We start from the raw sequence: 18,002 nt of genomic DNA on the forward strand, positions 1-18,002 counted from the left end.
TCAGGAGAAGAAGCTTGCACTGGCAAGGTGCTCCACTGTCTTAACAATGATTGCCAAAGTCAAAGTAGAAATGTCTAAAGTAGGAGTACACAATTTGTGTCTCTTAATGGGAAAAGTCTATAGAGCTGCTCCAAAACTTTTTTAATGTGGGCAGGGGGGAAACCTTCTTTCCTCAAATTTTACAGAACATTTACCTGCCTTACAGATGGCTGAACACTATAAGAAGATATAATATTTGAAAGGTCATTATACATAGTGATTTTGGGGGGTTGCACATCTTAGGCCCTTTAAATGTTTAACTACAGTTCCCAGAAACCTTCACCATTGATTATGCCAGCTGGAGAGTGAGGGGATTTGGAGTACAATATTAAAGTTTGGTCTAGTGGTTAAGGTGCTGGGCTAGAAACCAGGAGACTGAGAGTTCTAGTCCCACCTTAGGCACGAAAGCCAGCTGGGTGACCTTGGGCCAGTCACTTTCTCTCAGCCCAACTCACCTCACAGGGTTGCTGTTGTAGGGAAAATGGGAGGAGGAAGGAATATTAGGTATGTTTGCCACCTTGAGTTATTTATAAAAATAATAAAGGCAGAATAAAAATTATTAAATTAAATTAATTAAATTAATTAAATTAAATTAAATTAAATTAAATTAAATTAAATTATTAAATTAAATTAAATTAAATTAAATTAAATTAGGAAGGTATGGGTTCCCAGTCCTGCCTTTAAAGAAAGTGCACTGATTTTGAGAAAAATAGTGAGGGAATATGACAATACTATGATTCCCACAAAAGAGGAGTGGGCTACTGCCCACTTATGGGTCAGACTGGAATAAAAATGTCTCTGTTTGGCAGAAACACACTTCTTTCTGAACTTTGGTATGGAGAGTTATTCTACAGACTTACACTCTGAGTCTTTTCCTACTAACCAAAAGCAAGAATTACATTAAGACCATGGCTGAGGATAAGAGAGATATTTAAGACTTCATATGGGCCATAGACAGTGAGTTAACAGTTCTTGTTCACAGAGCAATCTACCATGTTTTTTGGCTGAAGAACCCTAAATAAGAGCTAATTCTGCAATCCTTTGCAAATTAAATTTCTAAACATTCCCTGAATGGCTACATGGTAACAATTTGTCTTGGACAAGTTCTGCCTTCTGTGTTTAATATATAAATATGTAGTATTTCTCTTACGCACATGCTCACACACATGAAGACACTTTAAGACGGATCAAGGCAATGACACCAAAAAAGTACACTATCAGTCTAGCAATACTCACCATATTGTTGGCCCAAGCAATCAGGTTTCCTCTCCATTTCACATTTCTTATAGGTCCCTCTCCTTCATGTAAAATAGAATGCTTCCATCTATTCATCCAATTCTTTTCAAATAACAGTAACTAGGTACAAGTGTAATAAAAAGTGGTGGGCTTTTCTGGTAACATATGAATATAAATGGGTAAATACATATCTTTTCATGAGAACAATAAATAGTGCAGGAAAAAATATGTTCAGTTTTCAAATAACCGTAAAAAAAGAAAGACCCCAATATAGGCAAGGAAATACAAGCAGAACTAAAAGTCTAAGCTTTTAGCACACTAAATCTAGGATAGACAAAAATTTAATCCAAAACTTTTGCTTTTGAATGGTTTGCCAGAGCTAAAATCTCCCTAGAAGAGCCTCATGTGGCGCAGAGTGGTAGGTGGCAGTATTGCAACCGAAACTCTCCCCTCGACCCGAGTTCGATCCCAGCGGAAGCCGGCTCAGGTCGACTCAGCCTTCCATCCTTCCGAGGTCGGTAAAATGAGCACCCAGCTTGCTGGGGAAGGTGACAACTGGGGAAGGCAATGGCAAACCACCCCGCTCTATAGTCTGCCAAGAAAACGACGTGAAGATTACAGGTTGCCTGCTACTGCACTATACAGTCATTATGATTTTGTCCTCAGGTTCCATTCTTCCCCTCTCATGGTGCAACCATGGGAAGACTGGAACCCTCCTCTTCACTTTTTAACTAAATATAGGCCCTTGCTATTTCTATGGTTCATAAACCATAGCATTAACTGCAACTTACATTATATGAGCTGGTGATTCCTGAGGAAATGAACAGGGCTTTCTGTGCTGTCAGCTCGGCAACTTGCTTACAGGATCTGGGTGCCTCCTGGGTTGTGAAAGCGGCCAGGGAGGTGACCCACAGTTTGGTCCATGCAGTAGTATTGGCCTCTTTGATGGAGGGGGTGGTGCCCCCAGCCTTGAAAGAGACAGTGGTATGCCCTCTCCTCAAGAAGTGGTCTTTGAATCCAACAGTTTTTGATAATTATAAACCAATCTCCAACCTTTCCTTCTTGGGAAAGGTTGTTGAGGTGGTGGTCAGTCTTCATCTGAGGACGACCCTGGAAGAAACGGATTATCTAGACATGTTTCAGTCAGGTTTCGGACTGGGATTTAGTAGTGAGACACCTTTGGTTGCACTTGTTGATGGTGGAGGAGCCGGGATGGTGGTGGTGCATCCATCCTTGTGCTCCTTGATCTCTCAGTGGCTTTCGATACTGTTGACCGCAGTATCCTTCTGAGCTAGCTCCATGGGTTGCGGGCACTGTTTTACAGTGGTTATCTTTCTTTCTCTGGGGCCAGTTCCAGTCAGTGTTGGTTGGCGGGGAGAGATTGTTCCCTAGGCCCCTCACTTGTGGGGTCCTTCAGGGTTCTATTCCCTCTCCCCTCCTTTTCAACATCTACATGAAACTGCTGGGTGAGGTCATCCACCGGTTTGGTATCATCAGTATGTTGATGATACCCAATTATATCTTTTGACCCTGGGCCAGCCAAGTGAGGCTGCCAAGGGTCTGTCCCAGTGCCTGGACGTGGGTTTGGATGGGGAGGAACCATCTCTGACTCAATCTTACCAGGACCAAATGGCTGTGGGTGTTCGGACTGCCCAGATCTGGTGATATCACAACTCTGACTTTGGATGGGATTGCACTTCCCCATTCAAGGATGTTGCATAATTTGAGTGTCTTCCTGGGCTCTCAGCTCCTGCTCAATGAGCAGTTGGCAGCTCTGGCCAGGAAAGCTTTACCCAGCTTCATCTGATGTGCCAGTTGTGTCCTTTCCTAGATCAGTGGGCTCTTCAGGCAGTCACTCATGCCCTGGTCACCTCATGTCTTGACTATTGCAATGTTCTCTACATGGGGCTGCCCTTGAAGTCCATCTGAAAGCTTCAGCTGGTCCAGAATGCAGTGGTGTGGGCAGTGATGAGCATACCTTGGTATTCCCATGTAACATCTCTGCTTCATGAGCTGCACTACTTGCCAGTTTGCTTCCAGATGTGATTCAAGGTACTTGTCCTGACAGTCAGGAATCACGCCGAGACGAGGAATAGGTCTCTAGTGTTTATTACTGCTACATAAGACAGAAAATCCTAACAAACTGAAGAAGCATGGGAAAAACCCAGACAGATAAACCCCAAAAGTTAAGGCGGGTCTGATCTGTGTCTCTTTGAATGGCTACTTAATTCCTCAGTACTACGCATGCGTTTTCCCCCCTGGATAGAGGTCCCCTCCTGCTCGCCATCAGTACTCATGACAGTACTGGTTGCTATCTATAAGTCCTACATGGCATAAGGTATGGTTACTTGAGGGACTGCCTGTCTTCCATAGTATCTGTCTGACCAGTTGGATCTGGCAGGATTGGTGCACTCTGGGTTCCATCAATCAAATAATGCCACTTATTGGGACCCTGGAAGTGTGACTTCTCTGTAGCAGCGCCTGCCCTCTGGAATGAGGTCCCCTCCCTGAAATTTGAATGGTTCCAACCCTACTGGTATTTTTAAGGCCTTGAAGTTCTGTGTCTTTGCCCAGGCCCTTGGAGAGGGCTGATGCCCCTTTTTTCCTTTCTGTTCCCCTCTGCGTTTCTTTTCTTTGCCATCATTGTTTTTTTGTCTTGTGCTGTTTTTGTGGTTTTTGAACTGTTGTTTTTAAAGGTTTTAACAACTGTTTTAACAATTTAACAACACCCAGAGTCGCTAGGAGTCAGACAGCATATAAATTTAATAAATTATTATTATTATAGAATAGTTAATCACAATATGGAGGTTGCTTACTTCAGTAAAACCAAGATGACACTATAATAGTTTGCCTAGAATCAAAAACTTTCACTTCAGGACAGGAAAGGAAAAGGGATCCATTTGAGTCTGAGTGTTATACATGAATATTAAACTATGGCATGAATAGTGCTATAGGATACCACAGAATGGGTCACCCAGTATTCACTCAACCTCTTATTTATTACAATCTCTGATGCTCCCATATTGCTGTAGCTGGTCCCTCAAAATTCAGCAGATGTTGGTATAGCTACAGTTAAAGTCAGGTGTTTAAACAAGTGTTAGAACTAAATATAATCTATAGACTGAATTCAGACCTAGTTGCACTTAGCACAGCCCTACTGAACTTAATGTCTCAAAATACAATTACGTTAAGTCCTGTTTGTTTCAATGAGGTCTACTAAAATATGACTAAATCTGAATTTAACCCACAATATTCCAACTTGAGAGTTGAGAGGACAGTGAGAGCCAGTTTGGTGTGGTGGTTAAAGCTACTGGATTAGAAGCTGGGAGTCCTATCTGTTCCAATTTGCCTTAGGCACAGAGGCCAGCTAACTGACTCTGGGCCAGTCACTCTCTCTCTCAGCTTTAGGAAGAAGACAACAGCAAACTACTTACGAAAATGTTACCAGGAAAACTGTGAGGACTTATCCATGCAGTTGCCAGGAGTCCAGACTGACTGAAAGGCACACTTATTCTAACGTATGTTTCTTGAATATGTAGTGCTCCTCATTGGGATTTTTACAATGAAATATGGTATATTTTTTAATATTAAATAAGGTAGTGGGGAAGAAGGACTAATTTGCAATATTGGCATAGCACATTTATTTCATAAGCATAAGAAGGCTTTCACCTAATTCTTGCTACAATAGCTAAAGACAGACTAGTTTGCAAATTGTGGTGGAGGAAACAGCGTGGAAAAAAACACCATAAACCCCTTCCAGCCCCCGGATCAAGGCCAGTGGATGGCCAGAGAATGAGTAAGCTCAACTCACAGAAACCTATATGAAACAACTATTATTCAACTATTAATCTGATTTTATGCTTAAGAAAAATGGTGAGTGCCTATTTTATGCACAGCCACAAGGTGGTACCAAAAGACAAATATTTCAGTTGAAATATTTCAGAAACCAAGTTTAGAATTAGTCACTGTAAATTGGACTGGGGAAAGTTGATAACTTAAATAAAAACATATATATGCATTGTTGAAGGAAAAGAAGTTGCCTAGTTTTCACCATTTAGCTAAAACACCATAAATTAAATCAACAGAACTTGAGTTCTATTGAATGCAGCAAAAATAAATTCATTTCAATGATATTAAATCAACTTAAATTAATGCCTTTCACTAAATAGATTATGAATAGACTTTATTATAAAATAAGAACAAAGAAGAGAATTAAGCAACTGAGTATCTGTGCTCTGCAAAACAGAATTGTTATTATTATTTCAAGGGCACTTAGTAGCTCTGCAGTTGTGTCACAGACATCCACAGGGAAACATTTTTCAGGGAAGGGTAGGATCTGTATATAATTCGCATGCAGAGTACACACTTCTGTCCATTTTCTTTTCTGTTAATGGTCAATTTGCTTCTCTTTTGGGGGTATCACATCACCCTGATTTTCACACATTTGACAATTTCACATGATTTCTCAGGAGAAAAGGCCCCATATTTGAAACAGAACTTAGGATGCTGCCTTATACGAAATTATACTGAGCTAAACAATAATCTAATCTTCAGTCTTTTCCAGCCTTATTTGGAGGAGAGAGAGATGAAATCTGGAACGTTATTATTATTTATTAAATATATACCTCCCCAATTCCAAAAACTCTGGACAGTTCACAAGCAAAACATTAAAAACCCCCAATAAAACAATACAATGGTGAACAAGAATAAACATAAAAAATAAACATAAAAAAGCAGGAACTGTTTCAACTGAACTACAACTCTTTCCTTCACCTTGGATGAACATTTTGTAGAGATGGTGATATAGTTTGTATATGATATCTTTTGTACTGGGGATTTGGGAGAAATAGATATATTTCACCAGAGTTTAGAGCTTAGAACTTGCTTTACTTTCATAGTGTCGATCATCAGCTACTCTTTTTAACCAGCTAGCATGGTGCAGTTTTTGCACTGCTTGGATGCTATGCTGAACTCTGTTTCTTTTTCGAATTCCATGTTTGTTCCTGAAACTGTAGATTTTGTGTCTAGTAGCACGTTTAATTTTTTTAAAAAGGCCTGGTAGCACCAGAGAACAGGTCTATAGTTTACTTTTCTTCTTCTAAACCAGTTTCTATTAGTGTACAAGCAAAGAAGTGTTCAAGTTATATCTCAGGAATTAGATTAGAATTAATAAGGGGAAAAAGCCAGGAATAATCTATGTATTCCAATGTAGTTAAACTGCACAGAACAGACGAGAAGTAGTACTAAGAAAAATGGACTAGAATCAAGTCCTATTCAGTTACATTTTATTTATACAGCAGTCAAAAAAAAATCACTGATGTACAATTTAATTCAAGAATGTGGGCAGGTCTATAGTAAGTAATATGCTTCATATATTTTAATATATCTCTGTGTGTATACACACACAAACACACACCTTTATATATATATATATGCTGTATTGGAGGACATGTTTTTGGAGATTTGGCTAAATTACAGATTAGAATCATTTATTTCTTTTCAGTAAAAGAACAAAAGAAACAAGGGAAGGAAAAACTATTATAGAATATACTAATTTTAAATTCTTAATATCTGAACACAATCTAATAGGAATATCTGAAAGGTTTTATTTTATTCTGTACAGTATCTCATATACAAAGTAAAATACCTTGAGAACAAATACCAGGCAAGGATCTAGTTTCAGAATATCGAATATTTTTTTTTTTAGTTGCGTATAACATTATGCAACTCTACCTTTTTTGTATAATATCATACACAACTAAAAAAATGAAATCCAAAATAAAAATAGAACTCATGTTTGTATTGCAGTTTCTTCAAGCTACTTTAAATGCAAAGTTCTCCCAATGGTTTGTGTATTTATTTAAGAATTCAAACCCTAATATTTGCGAAGTTCTATTGTTTTTATAAATTAATGAGAAGAGCTATTCTTATTTGGAAAAAAAGATAGAAAAAAAGATGCCTTTGTGAAGGCAATGGAAATTAAGGTCAGCTTATATGGTAAAAGGCTGTAAACTGTTTCTTAGGAATGTATTTGATTTAATTAGGACATATTTATTGCAGAGCAGCTGCAATTTCTTTTCTTCTCCTTGCAAAGTGCACTGAAAACACCAAGCCGTTTCTGATTGTCTCAAGGTTCCGCCGACTATGATCTCATAACACTTAACAGTGCACTCCTGAGGTTCCGTATGTCCAAGAGTCCTTCAGCCAGGAGTGCACTATTAGTAATAGGACTTTCCTGCTAGGTATTAGAAACCCACTCTCTTCTCTATACCTACTTGCAACATCCCTTGCCAAGATTACCACATGCTGCAAATTGAGTCTAGATACCCTTAGAATCAGCCAAGAATTTCCAATTAGCTTTGTTACCATTTTGTTCTTGTTGCCTGGGACTCTTTTCTTTGTTTTTGTTTTTTAATGGCTCTGTTTGCTAAGGCTTCTATGGGGTCATCAGCATAGGAGATAAAACATCCATGACTGTTGTGAAGATTATGAATGGACGCGGTGTATGTGTATCTATGTAACTTTAGCATTTTGATAAAATAAAGCTCCTGTTTTAAAGTATAGCTTCAAAAACATTGATGCCACTAGCAATAGCTCTTATACCCATAGGCTCAAATGATGAGAAGTTATCACTTACTTTACCAGCAAGAAGCAGAGTTTTTAAAAAACTGGAATAAAATCTCTCTTGTGTCCTTATAATACAGCTGCATTGAGACTTCAGAAACATACAGCTCTCTATGGAGGCAGCTATCCACGAAGTGCATATATCTTAAAAGCAGTTGGTTAATTTATTTAGTTCATCTTTCTCTTGTCTGTAGTTTAGAGTTGCCATTATCACAATACTGAGAACATTTAAACTCAACGGGAGGTAGCTACAAAGAAGGAAAAGCTGCTTCTGTGAGTGGGTTGTTTCTTCTTTTCTTGGCTCAAGAAAGTATTTTAGAGTTGTATTTCCCATAAATCCCCATCCTGGCAGTCAGCATTCTCAGTACTTATATTTCAATAGCAGTAGCAGCAGCTGTAAAATCACTTCCTTGGTAATACACTTCATTCGCCTGTTTTCTGCTGGTTTCTCTCTAATGCTTAGTTACAAATACAGCCGTACTTAAGTTGCATGTCACATCAGCTTTTGTATGTATAGCATCATATTACATCCCCAGAATGACATGAACCAAATAATACTAATGGCAGGATAGTGATGGTTATGTTCTTTTACTCTTTCCATTGGTATTCCCTAGACATTTGAACACCTTTTCCATATGATTTTTAATGTGGACCTTTGGAAAGCAGTAATTTGCTAGCAATATTCCTGAAAACTGTGGAGTTCCTTGGAAGCTGATCGGGGAGAGGTAATGTCCCATAGTGAGAAGATTAACTAGTCTTCCCTGACATGCCATGTTCCAGATATGTGAGAGAATAATTCTGAGGATCCATGCTGGTTGCAGATCATAGGGCTTGTAATCTATGCAACTGAAGTCACCAAGTTACTTGATAGTAAAGGTAAAGGTTTCCCTTGACGTAAAGTCCAGTCGTGTCCGACTCTAGGGGGCGGTGCTCATCTCCGTTTCTAAGCCTTGGAGCCGGCGTTGTCATAGACACTTCCGGGTCATGCGGCCAGCATGACTCACGGAACGCCGTTACCTTCCCGCCGAAGCGGTACCAATTAATCTACTCACATTTGCATGTTTTCGAACTGCTTGGTGTGCAGAAAGTATAGCCACTTCTACCGGTTCCTGAATAACACAGCACAGGAATTATAAAATGTACTCCAGAATGAGCTTGTATTTTGACATGCTATATAGATTAAGTGTGTATAGGAATCAGATATCTCCACATACACATGAATAGCTTGGCTTGTCTGAATTAGGACAAGACAAATTACATGGAATTTGGAAAACAAATTGCTTTGCCTGATATCTGGGAAAGTGGGGAAAGGGCATTAATTGTGTTGGCACCTCTTCTTACCAATTATTTTTGCATAACTGAAAACGATCTGTTTATTAGCATAATTCTAGTAGGTATTCTAGAGGAAACTGCTACCATAAACAAAAGCATCAAGGAATGAGAATGGTAACAACAACAAAAAGTTAAACAGATAAATAGAACTGCTGTCTGTGGAAACATGCCTGCCTGCTTAATAAAGAGCTTTCTCTGAAAATTGATGGAATGCCCCAAGATCTGCCACCAGAAAGTTGGTTAGCAAACACAGGGTGTATCTGAAATCCTTCTCAGAATTAACCACAACATATGGGAGTCCTCACTGCAAATATAAAAGGGTTGCTTGGGAGATAAAGAGTTGAAAAAACTGAAGCTCTGTTGTATTCTTCACTGTTATTTTAACAAGGCTTCATCTGATCCCAAGGACAGCAAAACTGTAAGATCAACCCAAACAGTCTATGTCTTCTTCCATTCAGTGCTTTCTCTTCTTGAAGCTAAGTTAGTTGTAACAAGGCTTTCTCCAGAAGTCTGTTTTTCTAGATCAGAGGTGCACATCAGTCTTCTTAGGGTGCCTTTATGTTGTGTGCTGGCAGCCACATTCCAAACAGTGATAGGTGGAGTCAGCACCAAAACTAATGTTAATATTATTTCATTTGCATTTAACTAAAGTATAGTTAAGATATTTCCCAATTATAACCCTATTAATTTTTTTCTACTGACATTTTAAAATTTACAGTTTAGTAACAACTTTTGGTCAATGTTCTCTGAGGGCTGTACTCTTATTTTTGAAGGATGTCTATGGCCTAGGTGCACCTGTGTCTTATAGAAGAGCCTTGAAAGGTGCTTAGTGGCTGTTACCTCTTCCATGAACTGTTAAAAATTATGAGGTAAAATTTCAGTGGATCAAAGTCTGAATATCTTATGCTTTAGGCTATATAGCTCTACTTTTCCTTTTAGATATGCTTGCTACTGAGACCAAGCAAGAATTCATAATGCATAGCAAATGCACTAGGACAGACTGTTAAAATCTAGCTTCAGGCAACAGTGAATTAAAGTAAGACAGCTATTTCAATTTAACAGAGTGTTGAAACATAATTAACACTAATGCTAATGCTAATTATATGTAGCCCAGTCTTGAGTGTGTCTAGAAGATTCTTCAGTCATCTTAATTATAAATTTAAAGTCAGATACATTATCAGTGGAATGAAAGTTAAATTGAAAAATTTCCAACATTTTGAAAGTAACAGAAAATGCATTCTAGAATAGTTTTTAAAAGTACAATTAATTTCAAGGAGAAAGTTTTCAAGCTACCTTTCTACCTGTACAGCACCACAGAGAACTTTCCTACCTTTCTTTCTCCAGAAAAGTGATTTATAGTGTTAGTCTCACTTTATATTCTGAGAAATGTACTGTATATTCTTCAATACAGTATAAAGGATTTAAGAGGAAGAAAAAACTAAATTGTTACTGTTCTTTAGCTGCTAGAATGAACATTTTAATATGCAAAACCAAAGATAAAACTCTGGTATTAGAATGAACTCCAAGAATAGAAATCCTGATGGTGATATTGCAAGTTATTGCTTCTAAGATACCACCATTCAAAAATGCAGAACATTCACAAAAATAGTTAGTGATCGTCAGCCAAATATAAAGTATGAACTGACCATAAATCCTCAGGAATGAGCAGACGCTCACATCAAATTTAGTAAAGAAAGAAGATCCAAACATGTGCAAATGTTTTATAAGGCAACAGGATCACCCTGGCTGGCACAACATACAAAGGTCATCAGACTAAGCGTAGAGAGTGTCAAACGTACAGGAAAATATGGGGAACATGAAGAAGGGGATGACAGTCTGTACAACAGAGGATTCTGAAATTCTCTCTCTTACTCCATTAGATACTAAATGATTATCTTTAATTGCAATATTTAGGTGTCAGGTCGGAGAGAGAGATGGAGGTCTGTTTTAGTGAAAGCAAAATACAGTCCTCAGATTGTCTAAAGTCACACCATTCTATAGCACAGTCCTAGTACTAAAAAGTTTCTATGTTCTGGTAAAGGTCTTTTGTAAGAGTCAATGCAGAGTGAAGTGACTGTATACATTTCTAAAATAAATAAATAAAACCTGACACAAATTAAAGGATGGAGGTAGCACTGCAACATATAATGTACATACAAGGAGGATAGAGACATCTAAGGGTAAAGGTAAAGGTTTCCCTTGACATTAAGTCCAGTCATGTCCGACTCTAGGGGGCGGTGCTCATCTCCGTTTCAAAGCCGAAGAGCCGGCGTTTGTCCGTAGACACTTCTGTGGTCATGTGGCCAGCATGACAGTCACAGAATGCTGTTACCTGCCCGCCGAAGTGGTACCTATTAATCTACTCACATTGGCATGTTTTCGAACTGCTAGGTTGGCAGGAGCTGGGACTAGCAACGGGAGCTCACCCCGTTAGGGCAACTAGATATAGCTTTAGCATCAATAGTGGAAAATATATTTTTGTACTCCTAGTTCTCTGGCATGATGAAAGGATACAAAGAATATCATTTAAACATTCTAAAAGGCATTTATTTCAGATGGCAATTCCAAGCTAGAAGCTACTACAGCTGTAAAGTATACACAAGTTAAGGTAAATCTCCCAATACCTGAACAGAGATTGCTGTGGTATTTACTCTTACTTCTCTTAAATGGGACTTCTCAGTATTTACTGACTGACATTTTATAGCTTACAAAGCAATCTGCCTTTCTTGTCTGGTCCTCTTCATCTACCAGCGCAATACCAAACGGCTGACTACCCTGTTTCTAAAAAAGGACTGTGCTGCAAACAGCATCCCGACAATTTAATAATTTGTCAAAGTGATCCAGCCAGTTATTATGAAGCAGATATTGTGGGGTTCAGAGGTAAAGGTCACTACTTATTCACAAAGCAAAGAGAAACTGGATTTGCTGACTCTAAAAATCAGGGCAATTAAAAAAAACTGATATAGTACTTTGTAGACATTAAAAACAAAACAAAAATACAAATTCTATTGCCATTCCTGAAATAGCAGCAACTATTCAAAACATTTCTGTCTCACTGCATCTCTTGGTGTAGGAAAATTTAATGTAAAAGTGACTCTTAAATTTAACATAGCGGAAATTATCTTGAGGGGGGAGCCCATATCACTCCTCTGTCTTTTGCTTAAGATCAATTGGGGTGTGTTTGTGTGTGCATATAACCCAGGTACACTGGAATGGTGTGCCACTTCCATGTTATTAGCAAGAAAATTGTGTAGACATGTCAAAAAGGTCACCAGGAGACAAGCTCAACTGAAAGAAATTTCATCTTTACATTGGATCAATCAGAACTACAGACCTTTACCAGTCCTTTTTTTTTTTCTCAAGAAATTCCAAGGACTTCCCCCTCTGGCAATAATGAGCACCAAAATTAGTAGCAAATTATACTAATGTTTACTTTAAAATGCCTTTCAGAAAGAAGAGTCCTAAACCAGTAAGGGGATGAAAAGCATCAACAAAATTGAAAGTTGCACCTCTTCAATTAATATACTACCCATTTCTTAGTAATGGAAAAGGATGAGCATATTCATTAAAAACTGACAATGCAAAGCTATCAAGGAAATTTCATTTGCCTTGCAATGACATGTAGACATATTTTCTTCAATAGCCATGTTCTGCTCTAAGTTGTAATAATGTCATTATAAGACATATTTTACCCAGAAGCTCAAAGTATTTAAAAATCAAAGAACAATTAATAATTTATTTCAAAATTGATGTGGTTTTTAATTCCCTTTTTCCATTTATTTTCAAAATGTTAACTGTTCAGATTTTTCAATGTACTTAAAGCAGCGATGTACAAAATTAAGCTAGGAAGTTAAAAATGTGGCATCTCTTTAAGAGTTAACTGCAGAGCTCCTATTTCAGCTTTTCCACCTTCATTCAGCAAGCTTTTCACCCTGTTATTTTTTTAAGATTAGACCCTCTTTTAAAGGCAGAAGGTTATGGCCTACAGTAGCACTATTTGTCTTTTTCTTTATGCCACAAAATTCCACTGTCTCCTTTGGCTGGGGATGCCTTGTTATTTACAATGTATTATTATTGTAAGGTTACCATCATCTGCCAAGTGTCCCATTCAATACTTACTATACTTAATTGTGGTGTGAAAGGAGTAGGAATGGTTCAGTTAGTCATCCCCATACCCATTGGTCAAAGGAAGAGCATATTTTTATTGCAAACTGCCCAAAGTCCCCCTGTTTGGGGGGGGGGGGAATGGGCGGTGAACAATAAATAAATAAATAAAAATATTTCTATTATATTATACCAAGAGCTCTCAATAACATAAAAGAACCCCATATTAGAATTGTGGTCAAGGCAAAATACTATGCCCCAAATTTTATGATTATCTTGGCACTTTGCTACTTCATCTCAGACTATTACCATGATAGTTGGGAATTATGGTAGTTGCAGTTCAACTTAACAGGATAGCAACAGATTAAGGAAAATTTTCTTCCTACCAACATTGCTTTCTGTAATATTTTAATAACAATACTTAACAATACTTTTGAGAGTTCAAAATGCTTCATATGCTAAAGCAATAAAGTAGATATAACTGTTTCTACCATAAAGTAGGCTGAAGCAGCTGAAGCCAAGAGATGGCTGGTTAATTCAGTAAATTCACAGTAGAAAAAAGTTCGAAACTATGCCCCTACTGACTCCTACCAGTTTCTTTTGCATGGACAACTTATTTATGTCAGTTCACTGAAATGAGAACTAAACATCACTTTTCACCTTTAGTTATTAATAATCTAGCTTAAGTGTTATATTATTTTTGCAACATAAAAGATACTTATACTGCCTTTCATCTGATAAGACCACCAGAGTTTATTACAGAGGTGGGTAACTGTTTTAGCTCCAAATGCTGTAAGAGGTGGTAGAATAAGGCAACCACGCATTAAAACAAACAAACATAAAAACTCTTACTTACACACTTAGTTTACTAATTTCCATGAAAGCCAATACCTTTCTTTTAATTTTGCCACCTTCTAATTGTCTGTTTCTCCTCCAAGTAGATTCATTAAGCTAAAGGAAGTTGTAAATGCCTCTACTCTCCAGGGATCCTAATGCAGGAAAAATCACTGTCCGTGCTTAGCAGAACAGGTTTATTTTTCTGATGGCTGATTAGCTGACCAAGAATGATGCTCAGAGTCTTCCAGAGCTTAATGGCCACATAAAATATAATGAAGGGCCACGTGCACCACATTGGTTGTGTGTATCTATATGTGGTTTACAATATATATATACACACACATGCACACATACATGCAGGCAACTAATTTAAAATATTTAAAGACAACTAAAATAAAATAAAATCAGCGGGCTAGAAAGTGCAAGGGATTTAACAAAGGGATGAGTATAAAACAAACTGGGATCAATTAGTAGATGGCTGAGCTTGCTGAATTTCTGATTTGCAATTATTTAACAATAAAAACAAGATTTTCTTTCCATATAAATGATGTCGTGAAATAAAGAAGCTTAGAATAAGTAGGGGTAAACTTTTGTGTGCATAGACTGTGAGCTCTGACAATAATAATAATAAAAAATCCTTAAGCTTAGAATGTGTTCATGGGTGCCTTATTTGTAACTGTAGGTATGCTGACTTTTGCATCTGGCTCTCACTTATTTACTATCAAATTTATACCCATATGCTACTGGCAAGTCACCCATGAAGATTTACAGTACAATAAAGATGGTTAAGCAACAAGTTACATTGGTTAAAAACAGCATTAATAAAATAACACAATAAATAACACCAATAAAACATACATAAATCCAGAGCAGACCAGTATTCTATAAAGTAACTAAAAATTTAAAAGTGCAAAATTAAGAAAGAAATATTCATTTTTACAAGTAGGCCATCAGACACCATTAAGAAGACATTGGCCCATTTTTTCTGGCTAGGCCTCCTTTTTTGGGAGCACTTGCAATATACCCACACAGGTTGAGCAGAGTGCCTGCTTGATGACACACAGTTAATGTGGAAGTCATTTCTTTAGGTAGGCATGGCCAAAACTGTAAAGAGATTTATATATTAAAATGAGCAGAAGGCAATAAAAAGCAAAGATAGGCTGTGAGAGCATTTGCAGGGACCCTGTGAGGACTACTGTCAATACATGGTGGATGCAACTGCTCGCATTCGCTGTGAATTGAACTCCAGCTGGGAAAGTCCCACGGAGTTAAGTGAGGCATGATCCTGTGATGTTATCTGGAAACAGTTCAATCCTGTTAGTCCTGAGGAATTGACAGGGTTCGTGGTGCTGTAGGAGTGGCCAACTGTGTTTTAAATCCATGCCCCCTCCTAGTTGGTTAAAGAGTCCAGGGGGAGGGAGGTTTGTGAGTGGATCTCTTTGGTGGTAAATGCTTCCTTGAGAGATGAAGTGATCCTGACATCTCTAAGAGAGGTGCTGGTCTCCTCATTCTCAAGAAAGCACTGCTGGATCCCACAGATCTGGACAGTGTCCTTCCAGTCTCCAACCAAGTTGGAGCTGCAGCTCTAAGGGGCTGCAGCTCTAAGGGGTCCTGGAGGAAGTGGATTATCTGGATCCCTTTCAGTCAGGTTTTATACCAGGAATAGCACTGAGACAGCTTTGGTTATGCTAGCTGATGACCTCTGGTGGGTTCAGGATGGGGGTAGTACATCCATCTTAGGCTTCCTTGATCTCTTGGTGGCCTTTGATACAATTAACCACTGTATCCTTCTGGACTGGCTTAAGGGGTTGGGAGCAGGGAGAACTGTTTTGTAACAATAGGGTTTGGGCCCCATGGATCCTGGAACTAGAGAAATTTCATCCTTGAATCTGGATGGCATTGCATTGTCTCACTTGGATTTAGCGTGCAATCTGGGGTTCCCACCGGACTCACAGCTCCTGTTTGAAGAACAGGTGACAGCTGTGGCAAATGGTGGCCTTTGCACAACTTTGTCTTGTGCACCAGTTGTACATATTCATGGACTGGGGAGCCCTGTTCAATGTAACTCACACCTTACTCATCTCCTGATTGGATTACTGCAATGTGCTGTATATGCCCTTGAAGACCATCCAGAAGGTTCAGTGCGGTGGTGCAGGTAGTTATAGACATCTTTCATTAAGGCTTTGTAACATCTGTGCTCTGTGAGCTGCACTGGGTCCCAATGTGCTTCCTGGCATAATTCAAGGTACTGGCTATTATATATAAAGCCCTAAATGGCATAGGATTGGGTTATTTGCAAGATTGCCTACTCCCAAGGGTATCTACAGTACCCATCTTACACACTCTGACAGGGAGCACACACTCTGGGTCCCTTCACTGAAGCATGTCATCTTATGGGATTCAGAAGGCAGATGACCCCTGCCCTTTGAAATAATCTTCCCCCTGACCTATGGTTGGCCCCAACCCAAGAGGCCTTTAGGAAGACAATTAAGACCTGGCTCTACCTCCAGGCCTTGGGATCAGGATGAGTTGAGAACCCCAGTGATTTCACTTCTGATTGCCATTTTATTGTATTTTAATTTAATATGTCGTTTTGTATTTATTGATTATACTTTTCTCTTTTTTTGTTTTGTACACTACCCAAAGTCCATATGGTCTAAGTTGAACAGCCATATAAATGCTTCATAGCAATGATTTGGATTCAGTGCGATTTCTGGGTTTCTTTCAAAGGCATCCCTGTGTAAGCTGCATTGCAATAATCTATTTTGGTGGTGACTAGTATAAAGACTAAGGACAGCAGATCAGCCCTATGTAGGAAGATGTGACATTGTTAAATCATAAGCAGCTCAAATAAGATATCCCTCATCATTATGCTTATTTGAGCATTCATGGACAGGGCAGGGTTGAGAAGCACCCCAAGCTGTTGATCTGCTTGTTCAGAATAAGTGTGCCCTTCCCCAAAGCAGGAAAATACCCCTTCATTAAGATAGAGACATTAGCAATAACTACATGCTCAGACTTGTTTTGATTCTGTTTTAGTTTGCTGTCCCTTAACCAAGCCACAATCCAGTCCAAACAGGAACTTGGTATCAGTACAGATTTCCTGGCTACAAAATCTAATCTTTATTAACAATAGATTATTCTTTTTATGAAGATTACCCTAATGAATAATCCAGAGGAATGCTGTTAGAAATGCTACTTCTATATCCATCACTAGTTAATTTGCTTCAGTAAGTTAAGTACCTCTAATAATCTGCACATTAAGTTTTAAATTATCCAAATTATTTTATAATCTTTGCATCTTTCATTTATTCATCTTCTCAATGCTTGTGCATAATGAAAGGGAGAGAGGAAAACTGCAAGAAAATGGCCAGAGAATTGGGTGTGGAAAATGCAAATGAGAAATATACACAAGAGAATAATGTATAGTCCATTCTTGATAAAAGTCTTGATGTGAATCAACAAGAATCATAGCCTAGCAAATTCATACATGCAGACAACAGGGCATGTACTTCAGAATACAATACTGTTTGTGTGTGACCTCTCTCCAACATCTCTTTTTCATATTCAAGAAGCTGCAAATTCATTTGGAAATTCACAAAGGGTTGCATGATCACACAGCAAAACCTTCTTGATTCTATATAGCACATACATTCACTCAACCATTTGTCTTGAGATCAGCTTAAAACATAAAACAGATCAAAGCAAAACACAAATGTATATGTACGTCCAGGCTGCAGTCTCTTATACCAAGCCTGATGCCAGTGTTTGCTCTAATATGTATTCAGAGTCCCCCATGCAGAGTCCTTCACTTCAGTGGAAGGGCTTGT

At 38.4% G+C, this 18,002-nt stretch overlaps 1 protein-coding gene across 1 annotated transcript in view; it reads right to left on the reverse strand.

Moving 5' to 3' along the window:
- The window catches only part of VPS41 (VPS41 subunit of HOPS complex), a 126,879-nt gene that overhangs the window by 53,458 nt on the left and 55,419 nt on the right, over positions 1-18,002 (reverse strand). Inside the window, exon 9 of the mRNA XM_063304157.1 lies at positions 1,276-1,395. Coding sequence (XP_063160227.1) covers positions 1,276-1,395 — 120 coding nt within the window. The remainder of the gene's footprint in view (positions 1-1,275; positions 1,396-18,002) is intronic.

The sequence above is a fragment of the Candoia aspera genome, chromosome 4 (genome assembly GCF_035149785.1).
Source record: "Candoia aspera isolate rCanAsp1 chromosome 4, rCanAsp1.hap2, whole genome shotgun sequence".
NCBI lineage: Eukaryota > Metazoa > Chordata > Lepidosauria > Squamata > Boidae > Candoia > Candoia aspera.